Here is a 10,588-nt window from a genome sequence, read left to right on the forward strand (position 1 = left end):
AATCCATGTATGATAGTTACCTCCATGTAAAATCTTAGAAACTAAAACAAGTGAAGGATTTTCACCTGGATGTACAAAATAGGGACTGGAAAATGATTCCTCTGGTCTGTGAAACTGATTCGCCATTAATGAAGCTTCAATTTGATTGAAGAAGAACAAATATCTACTGATCAAAGTAGAGACTGGAAGAATCCAGCTCTGATACCATAACAAAACTTGAAGAAGAAGAAAGAAATTTATTGAGAAACTGAGAAATTTTCATTAACAGAAAAAGATGCTCCTTGAGCTGTATTTATACAAGAAGCTAATCTATCAATGACCAATCAAACTAAAGCACACAGATTATGATCCTATTGCATCTGGACCATTGATCTTGTGTCACAAGGATGATAACAGCAACATGAGAGAAGCATGTTACTAAGATGCCAAAAACCGTTGGAACAACAGTTAGCAAGATGAGCTGGCAGTGTGAGCTGGCAGTGAGCTGTATTAATATAATTAGCATTTTGTCGAATCACGTAAATATCTTGTGTTCTTTTGTAAATTTCTCTATTTTATATTTGTTTATACTTCCCCAATGAGTTATTGTTTGACTCTGCTACGGCTAATTTTACTATACAAATATCAAGGACTTGAGTACTACCAACTAATTATGAATCAATACAACAAGGTTACTGAATCGAAAAAATAGTAAACAACCAGACCATATGTTTTTTATAATATTAGAAATGAAATTTGAAAATATTAAAAGTGCTTAAAGAAGCGGAAATGAAACATTAAAACATATTTCATCCCTTCAGAAAAGATAGGTTTATTTGTATTTTTTAGAAATTGATTAACAAAATAAATATCTAAAATATTTTCAATTGAATTGGTTTTAGTCAACTAAACTAAATAGATTATCGCTTCGACAACAAAAAGAATTTAATGATACTTGATACTTTTAATATTAAAAATAACTTTATATAATACTACATGCTACGAATTCTTTCGGAACACTATTTACCTTGAAAGGTAAATGCATATTAATAAGAATATTTTAGGTAGTTAGTATAATTTTAGCTAAATAAACTAATTTTCTTAATATATGTGTAAGTCGTCTCTCACCGACGGACGGAGTAGTATTCGAAAAGTTTTCGTGTTGCTACTGATGTTGTATATTAACAAGAAGACAAATATTAAAACAAAAACAAGTTAGAAAAACATACCCTTTATGCTTTCCCTTTCGCTCGATGCAGTAGTAGAGATTAGAAGAGAGAGGTTGATTCATGACAGGAACAAATACAACTCTGTTTACATGAACTAGCTGACCTTCCAAATCATCTTCAACATATTCAACTCTCAAATTCTTATTCTGCGGAAAAGGAAACTCTCTTACAGGAATGTTCTTGCACGATCCAAAACAGCCGGTACGTTCAGGTTCTTCGTCTTGAATTACTAGTATGCCGGAATTCGGACCCTCTGGCGGTGGTAATGAAACAGCTGATGGATTTCTTACATACATAGACAGAGGTTTTGTCACATACATTTTTCCTTGTCTTTGATCTTTTTCTGATTTCTTGAACTTTGATAATGAACCGGTTCCTATAACAGATTTTGAAGGTTGATATTGGAATATAAAGTCAATCTGGTCTTCATGTTTTGAAGGTCAAGAAATTGTTTGGGAAGTGGAAAACAAAATAAGATATTCTCAATTACAGAGGAGTGTAAGAGTTTTAGAGGTTGATTAACATTTGATAGTGTCTGAATAATATTTTAAGCTATGGTGAGGAATCACGAGTTATTGAAAGAATCATGCGTCAGTAGTATGACTTTCATTATAGTTGTTGATAATAATAAGAGTTAATGTCAAAAAAAATCACGAACTTTACTTGTTTTTTCATTTTAATTACGCAGTTTAAATTTTCTCATTTTCATGCACGAACTATCACTTTTTCCCAAATTCATACACGGTGCTGAGGTGGCACTCATTCATTGGTGTAAAATGACCTCCACCTCAGCGAATTACACCAATGGAGCCGTGACACCTCAGCACCGTGCATGAATTTGAGAAGAAGTGATAGTTCGTGCATGAAAATGAAAAAATCTAAACTACGTGATTAAAATGAGAAAACGTGTAAAGTTCGTGAATTTTTATGACATTAACCCTAATAATAATAATAGGCATAATTCATTTTTGTGTCTCTCAATTTGTACTGTTTTTGATATGAGATTCCTCTACTTTTATTTGTCAACTATAAATCCTCTCGGTTCTAAAATATAGAGATTAACACTTAGCATTGATTGAATTTAATAAGAAAAAAAGGAAAGATAATATGAGGAAAATTAATTATTTTTTTATTTGGATAAATTGTTTAATTAGAAAGAAAAGGAAAAAAAGATGAACCATTTCTCTTCATTCACTTTACAGGAGTTGAAATTAATTACACTCCATTTTAAGGTGTAGATAAATTCAACTCTAATTAAAAATATAAATATGTTAATAAATGTCATTTCTGTCTTTATAAAATTTCAATAATTTTCAATAATTTTTAATTTATTTTCATAAATATTTATATTATATTAAAAAATCAATATTTTTTTTATAATTGGGGAGGGGAACCCACGACCTAGCAGTTTGATGTCTAGTGCTTATACTATTTGAACTACAGCTCATTGGTTAAAAAAATCAGTATTTATTTTTTTATCTTTCATATTATATTTATTTAAATATTTTAATGAATTTTTTTTTATTTTCATATCTTAATATTTTTTTAATTTTTAATAGTTATAAAAATAATTTATTTATCATAGTTTTTTTATTAATTAATATGAATATCAAAATTTAAACGTTTTGTCATTTTAATCACGCCGTTTAAAATTGTCATTTTCATACACCAACTGTCAATTTTTTTTCAAATTCATACACCCGTTTTAAAATCCAGTGAAAATCGCTTACGTGCCACATGAGCTCATTGTTCTGAACTTAATTTTATTAATTAGTTGGTTTTCTTTAGAACTATTAAAAAAAATGAAAAAACAGATGACAAATCATAAAGGATAAATTTATCAATTAAAAATTGGGAAAAGAGTCATTTATGCCCCTATGGTTTATCTTCAGGATCAATTAAGCCCTCAACGTCTGAAAAGGTTCAAATATGCCTCTAACGTCTTAAAATATTGACAACCAGGCCCCTAAATTTGGCGCATCAATGAAACTTTAGGGGTCTGATTGTCCAAATCGAGGGCCTGATTGTTCATTTTCTAAGACGTTAGGGGCATATTTGAATCTTTTTGTACGTTGAGGGCTTATTTGATCCTGAGGCCAAACCTTAAGGGCATAAATGACCCTTTTCCCATTAAAAATTATTGTCTTTTTTCTTTTCATTTGTTCAAATAAAAATAATATATTTTCCCTCCCTTTTCATTTGTTCAAATAAAAATAGTATTCTTTTCCCTCAATTTGCCTTTCTAATCATGTTAGCCATCCAAACATAATTAAATTCTAATTTTACCTTTTATTCCATCTCCTTCCTTCCCTTTACTTTATATTATCTTTCCTTACTCTTTTTACTCTCTATCCATAGCGTAAATTAGAGAAACAACATAGCTTAACTAAAAAAACCGGAATGGTACCCTCTGCCAAGAACAGAATCAGATTGTGGACATTGCACTAAAACACTTCCAAGATATTTACTCTTCGTCAAGCCTTAATTGGGGGTTTTGACAGATTTGTTCCCCCGAAATTTAAGAAATTCCAATTCTATGCCTGTTTCAAAAATAGTACCAATTTTGTGCTTGGGTCCACCTAATCCGCATTTTTGAAATGCGGATTTGGGCGAGCAATCCGCATTTATGGAATGTGTATTTATTTTAGCAACAATCCGCATTCTTAGAATGCGGATTGTGTGTTAAAATTGTTTGGCAAAATATACATTTTAATCCTTAACTAAAACCAATATTTTATTAATTCCTTCTTATTTTTGTTTTTATTATCAATATAAATTATAGGTAATAGTTTTCTCAATCGGTTTTAAACTGGTAAATATATTAAAAATTAATATATTAAAGTACATTTAAGTAGCGTTAAAAGTTTCGGATAAAATTCCGAAATTAAAATATCAAAATTTGAAATTTTTGACGTAATATAAAAGTATATAGTTAAGATTTATATAAAAATTATATTTATATATATAATAAAAAAAGGCGGTGGAGTACTATGATGGGTGAAGAAAGTTTAGGAATTAAACTGAATTTTTTTATTTATTATATATATATGTATATAAAAATTATATTTATATATATCTTAACTTATACTCCCTCCATCCCACTCTAATTGACAAAATAACTAAATTACAATAACCAATACAAACTAATAAATGACATAGATAGTTACTTCTATACCCCTCTATTGATAATGGAGCTAATTAATGGTATTAGTATATCAGTCAAATTCTCATTAAATATTCACCATTTTCCCATAAAAAGTTTAAATTTAAATGAGGGTAAACATGGAAAGTTAAAGGAAAAAATTATAGTTATGTTAGTTTTGTCAATTAGAATGGGACACCAAAAACTCCATATTTTGTCAATTAGAGTGGGACAGAGGGAGTATATTTTTATATTATGTCAAAAAATTTAAATTTCGACATTTAAATTTTGAGGTTTTATCCGAAACTTTTAACTCTACATTTAGAGATGTACTTTAATATATTAATTTTTACTATATTTACCAGTTTAAAACCGATAGAAAAAACTATTAACTATAATTTATATTGATAATAAAAATAAAAATAAAAAAGAATTAATAAAATATTGGTTTTAGTTAAGGATTAAAATGTATATTTTGCTAAATAATTTTAACACACAATCCACATTCTTAGAATGCGGATTGTTGCTAAACCAAGCACAAAATTGGTATTATTTTTAAAACAAGCATAGGATTGGAATTTCTTAAATTTTGAAGGAACAAATCCGTCAAAAACCCACATAATTGCTGAAGCTACAGTGGGAATCCAAAGAGAGAAGGGTAACCAATGATATGAACCGCAACCTAAACAGGCTTGTTTTGGATGATGAAATTGGGAAGGCGGCTTTCAAGATTAGTCCTAACAAAGCTCCGGGTCATGATAGGATGATCGGTTTGTTCTTCCAATCTAATTGGGAGATTGTTAAATCTAAAAATTGTGAAACAGTCATTGGATCATAGACGATTTTTGGTTGAATTAATTAAATCGGTTTAAATTTTAATAAGACTGGTCCAAATTAATATTATTGAAAATTTCATTTTTTTTTTGAATTGTCGATTCTTAACCGAATTAGTTGCATCAGTCAATTTGTAATACAATAAAAATAATAAGTTAGAATTTAAAATCCATAAATTTTAGGAGTTATTTTAAATCATCAATTTTACATGTGTGAAAATTGATTTAGATTTGACTCAATTCCAAATCTAACAAATTCTACATCTTATATATATATATATATATATATATATATATATATATATATATATATATATATATATATATATATATATAAAAGATTTTACAGCTCAAATAATTTTTTTTGGCTCAAATCTAAATCTAAGTCGAAATCCATTCTTATCCAAATGTACCATTAGGATTTTAAATTTGCAGCAGTTATCATCTCTCTTCCTCTCAGCAATCAATCGATGAACAAAAAAAGAACGAACAACAATAGAAAACAACGCCCACAAAGACGACGTCGACGAAGGCGATTTCAGCAAAGACGACGTTGATGACATCTCCATAAGAAGAAACTTCACATTCTCGACAACTATATATATTCTAGATATGTCACCACTGCCACATATCGATTATCTTTTCGGATCTCTCAATATCATCTTTTTGTCTTTTTTGAGTCTTTCATTTTTTTTTCTGTTTTTTTTTTGTCATTGTTTATCATTTTTTTTTCAAATTTTACTTTTTATCTGTTTTTTCTTGCACTATTTCTCTCTAAAGTGAAATTTAAATTTTTATATGTTTATAATAAACATAGTAAACTATCAAACATCGTTTATTATAACTTTATAAATTCAGAAAGTAAACTCACACCTTATAATTTTCAAATTTTTTTAAATCAAATCTATAAAGTGTAAAATAAATCCATAGTAACTAAAAGTAAAGTAAATTTAAAAGATTAAAATTCATAAACTAAAATCTTAATTTCATACATGTATAACACTGATAGTAAACTGATATTAGTGAACTTGTTTTTTTTTTGTGGTAAATTAAAAATAAACAGATAGTAAACTATCAGTTTATTTATGTTTTTACTAAATTAAAAATAAACAAAGTGAAACTAATTTCGTACAAGTTTATAATTCTGATAGTGAACTAATAATTTATTGTACTTTTATATTCAGGAAGTAAACTAAGAGTAATCTTATTTTTTGTTTTTTTGTAAATTAAAAGTAAACCGGTAGTAAACTAAAAATAAAATGATAATAAATTGAAAGTAAATGAATTTTTTGAAAACCGTATATTTGCAATTTTTAATAAAAACAATGTTTTTTGATTTTTGCAAAGTCAAACAGTATTCTGCAATAAAAAAAAGTCAACTAGTAATATTAAGAATATTTAATATAACATGAATATTTATAAAAAAAAACCTAAATTTAAATATAGATTTGAAAAAGTATCAGAATCGATTTGAATTGTATAAAAGAGTACAAAATCTGATTTAATCCGATTCAAATTTGTTCAAGTCCGACATATGAATACCTATACTACATAGGTTGCCTTAACTAAGGTAAAAAAGTGACATATGCTCATAAACTTTTGATCAAGTAGTTGTCACTGCCTTTGATCCTAAATTACGAGTAAATATAATTTGATCCTTAACCTTATAAATCGGTGCAAATCAACTATTTTCTTAAAAAAATATAAATAAAATTAGTTTGAAGGGCTCATTCATTATAAATTTAAGGAGGAAAATATAGCAAATTACAATTTAAGGATATAAAAATTATAATTAATTACTATTATTTCTGAAATTAAGTTAAATTTACTATATTCTATTGAATTTGTAAAAAGCTAGTACTATTTTCTATAATTTTTAGTTAGGTACTAGATAAATGAAATCATCATAAGAATGAATTTTGTTAAGGGGATTTAAACAATTTATAAAATTTCAAAATTTAGCTGAGGTCTAAAATAAGATGTCTTTTGTGTACAACATCAAAATATAGAATATTAAATTTTCTGGGTCACTTAACTTACTTATTATTATAAAAAAAATAAAAGATTTTACTTTACTACAAAAAGATCACTTAACTATACTTTTTGTTATAAGGGAGCTCATCTATGTAAAACGACGTTGTTTTTACTGACGTGGCAAGCCAAAATTATAAAAAGGTACACTCAGTGACTTTTTTATAATAAAAGGTATAACTCGGTGATCTTTTTGTAATTCATGAGAAGTTTAGTATTTTTTTATAACAACATAAATTTTTTTGTATAAAAAGTATAATTTAGTGATCTTTTTATAACAAAATAAATTTTAATATCCTTTTATAATAATAAATAAGGTCAGTTACACAGAGAGTTTAATATTCTCAAAATATATATCAGGATAATCTAAGAATGTGGGTTGGGAACAATTAGAATTAGCAGCATATGTAATTTTTGGTCTACTTTTACACTTGTCCTTTTGTCCCTTTAATTTCAACCACAAGTGGGGGAAAAATAAAAGTGTTTGTAAATGAAGGAGAACATAATGTAGGCAAACTACATTGCATGCGAGGATTGTAATAATTTGGTGTTGGCTATTGCCAATGAATCAACATAAGCGGAATTCAAAAACAGAAAGAGAAAAGATGCAATCTGTGATTGAATAAAGAAAATAAAAAGAACATTAGTAAACATAGGAGGACATCTGGTGACCGGCGGTTAAAGAGGCGACCATTTACCCTACTTGTTAATTCCGCTATGGATACGAGTAATATAGTTGTGCAAAAATCGGATCGGACAGAGAAATCAATAAGTTCGTCGTTTGGTAAGGTTATTTGATGAAAACTGTCTGGTTTGATAGCCAAGTTAAAAAAAAAATAGATTCAGTTAACGGTTCGGTCGGGAGGTTTATATAGCTGATATAACCAAAATACCAAAAAGACTGAACTTCCTAAAAGTATAAAAGTTTTAGTTTTAAAATTTTGAATCTTAATTTTTGAACTCTCTTTAGTTCTGTCTGAGTTTTTAAGGGGTTTTTTTAGTCAAAAATTATGAACCTGTAAATAAATTCAAAGCGAATAGAAAAACCCAAACAAGTTAATCGAAAAGTTTTTTTTTTGTTTGTCTGTTAAAATTTTCAACATTTGGATCGTCTCTTTACATGACTTTTTGAAACTGAACCAAACCGATTCGACCAACGCTCAGCCCCAGACACGAGTGCGAGTATTTGAAACATTTCGAAATGCAAATTGCTCAAATTCCTTATGCAAGATTGTATGTCAAAACAAGAACATTCCAAAATGCAAACCCCGGCAAAATTGCATGTTTTTTGCCTATTTTTATTGTTCAAATGCTTGTTACATAACTTTTGTTCTCAACTTAAATCGATCAAATTAACTACACAACATAAACCCATAAAAACAAGAGAATTGTTACAATAATACACATTATCAAATACATAAAATATAAACAAAAGCTAATTAAGCATGATTTGAGACAACAATCTCTTGTTGATCATCTTCTTTCTTCTTAGAATGTAAATAATAATTATGTCCGAAAATCCATCTCCAACTCTTAAAACTTTTCCTGCTTCTCTTAATCCCTCTCTCACCAACTCTAAACCCCCCAATTTCATTACTATACTGATCCTGTCCAACTAATCCAGAATTTAAATCCGATGACGCCAAATCAAATTTCAAATCTATAAATCTTGAATCATCATCCATAGTAGAACTGAAATTACTTTCTTTAAGTGAAAACACTCTCCTAGTATTATTATTATTATGTCCTCCATTAAAACAAGACTCGACTTTTTCTGTCTGATCACTATCAAACCCACTTTTTCTAGGCTCTGCTTCACTGAACCCACTTTTTCTGTCGGCATCAAAACCCAAACCACCACCACCAGCGTTGACACCGGAGTTTCTAGCGGCGGAAATGGAACTTCTGGCGGCGGAAATAGAGCTTCTAGCACCGGAAAATGTACCATCTTCTGATCCGAAAAAACCACCGCCTCTGAAGCTGCATAAAGATCTTGATCTTGATACACCCATGTAATCAACCACCCAAAGATCGGTTTTTTCTTCGAACCCACCAACGCTACTGCTTCTCTCGCAAATATTTTTGCCGCCATTGGTACCCTTTTCTCGTTTCTTGCTGAATAGCTTGCCAATCCTCCAAAATCCAGTTTTTTTCTTGATCTCTACGGTGGTACTACTGCTTCTTTTTAGCAAGAACACGTCGTCTGTTTTGCTTCTGCTACTTTTACTCGGTTTACTACTAGAATTCAACTGCGAAAAAATGGTATTGTTACCACCTTGGTTTTCGTTTTCGATCAAGAACGAGATACGGCCGACACTGCCGACTTCAGCGGCGGCGGAGGCGGAGGAGTTCCGATGAGAAGTGATCTGATCGGAGCAAGAGCAAGAAGATAATCTTTGCTCGCCGCAATCGGAGCAAACGAGGTTAAGTAAACGATCTTTAAGACATAAAGCGCAGATACCGACTGAAGAAGATGAGGGGTGTTTCTTGCATGGGAATTCTGAGTAAGAAGCAGCATAATTGTATTGATCTTGATCTTGATTATCGTCATCAAACATGGTCTGGGCTGCAACTTTGCCTTTTTCTTTCATTTGATTGGCACGGAGGACGAGTGGTGTTCGGGTGAAATTTGAAATGGGGAATGTTTGTGAAAGAAAAAGTAGAGTTTTCGAAGTAATTGAGAGAGAAAAGGTGAGATATTTAGATTGATTGATGGAGAAGAGAAGGTGTAGATAGAAAAGAGAAGGCGTCTAGTTTACGTTTTTTTCTGTGTAATTGATGAATTTTGAGTGAGTGAAAAAGTGTAGAGAAACTGAAAAAGAAATAAAGACTTATTCCTTAGAAAAAAAGACTGTAAACAGGCTGGGTCTGCCGAGTTAACCCAAGCTCAAACTAAAGTTCGCGTATATTATCCCGGCTTGAGTTCGAGTTCGAGTTCGAGTTCGAGTTCGGACAATTTTCAACTAACTGAGCTCGAGCTCTACTTGAGTTTAATAAAATAGTTATTAAAAATAATAATATTTGATATATTTTGATTCTCTCACCATAAAATATAGTATATAATTTAATCAATTAGTATATGATACACATATAAATAGAAGTATAGAAAGTTAATATAATAAAGATAAATTATTGCTTTCTATATAAAGAGGCACGTTTAAATTCGTTTAGATTTACAAGTCTTGCGGCACTCTATAATTAATATTCGAACTCGGCTCGAGATAAAACTTGACTTTTTTCATTTACAAAAAACCTAGTTGATTTAAAAATATTTACAAAATATCAAAAAGTAAAAAATAATTACAAACATACGGTGTATATTGTTGGTATAATATCAGTATACTAATAAACTAAAAGTATACCAACATTATACC

At 29.4% G+C, this 10,588-nt stretch overlaps 2 protein-coding genes across 2 annotated transcripts; both read right to left on the reverse strand.

Moving 5' to 3' along the window:
• Positions 1-236: 236 nt before the first annotated feature.
• On the reverse strand, positions 237-1,528 carry LOC126672838 (uncharacterized). Its single transcript, XM_050366790.1, has 2 exons — positions 1,209-1,528; positions 237-309 (listed from the first exon to the last, which is right to left on the reverse strand). The coding sequence occupies exons 1-2, from the start codon at positions 1,526-1,528 to the stop codon at positions 237-239; spliced, it is 393 nt and encodes a 130-aa protein (XP_050222747.1).
• A 7,043-nt stretch (positions 1,529-8,571) lies between these two features.
• Positions 8,572-10,027, reverse strand: LOC126671440 (uncharacterized). Its single transcript, XM_050365213.2, has one exon. The coding sequence runs from the start codon at positions 9,803-9,805 to the stop codon at positions 8,654-8,656; it is 1,152 nt and encodes a 383-aa protein (XP_050221170.1). The 5' UTR covers positions 9,806-10,027; the 3' UTR covers positions 8,572-8,653.
• Between the last annotated feature and the right edge of the window lie 561 nt (positions 10,028-10,588).

The sequence above is a fragment of the Mercurialis annua genome, linkage group LG3, assembly GCF_937616625.2.
Source record: "Mercurialis annua linkage group LG3, ddMerAnnu1.2, whole genome shotgun sequence".
Classification (NCBI taxonomy): Eukaryota; Viridiplantae; Streptophyta; class Magnoliopsida; order Malpighiales; family Euphorbiaceae; genus Mercurialis; species Mercurialis annua.

Bases quoted from the DNA above. Each gene is read 5' to 3' on its own strand.
- LOC126672838 (XM_050366790.1), bottom strand. From the start codon at position 1,528: ATGTATGTGACAAAACCTCTGTCTATGTATGTAAGAAATCCATCAGCT. The intron at 310-1,208 runs GTATGTTTTTCT...GGTCATTGATAG, and splicing joins CGAAAGGGAAAGCATAAAGG to ATTAGCTTCTTGTATAAATA.
- LOC126671440 (XM_050365213.2), bottom strand. From the start codon at position 9,805: ATGAAAGAAAAAGGCAAAGTTGCAGCCCAGACCATGTTTGATGACGAT.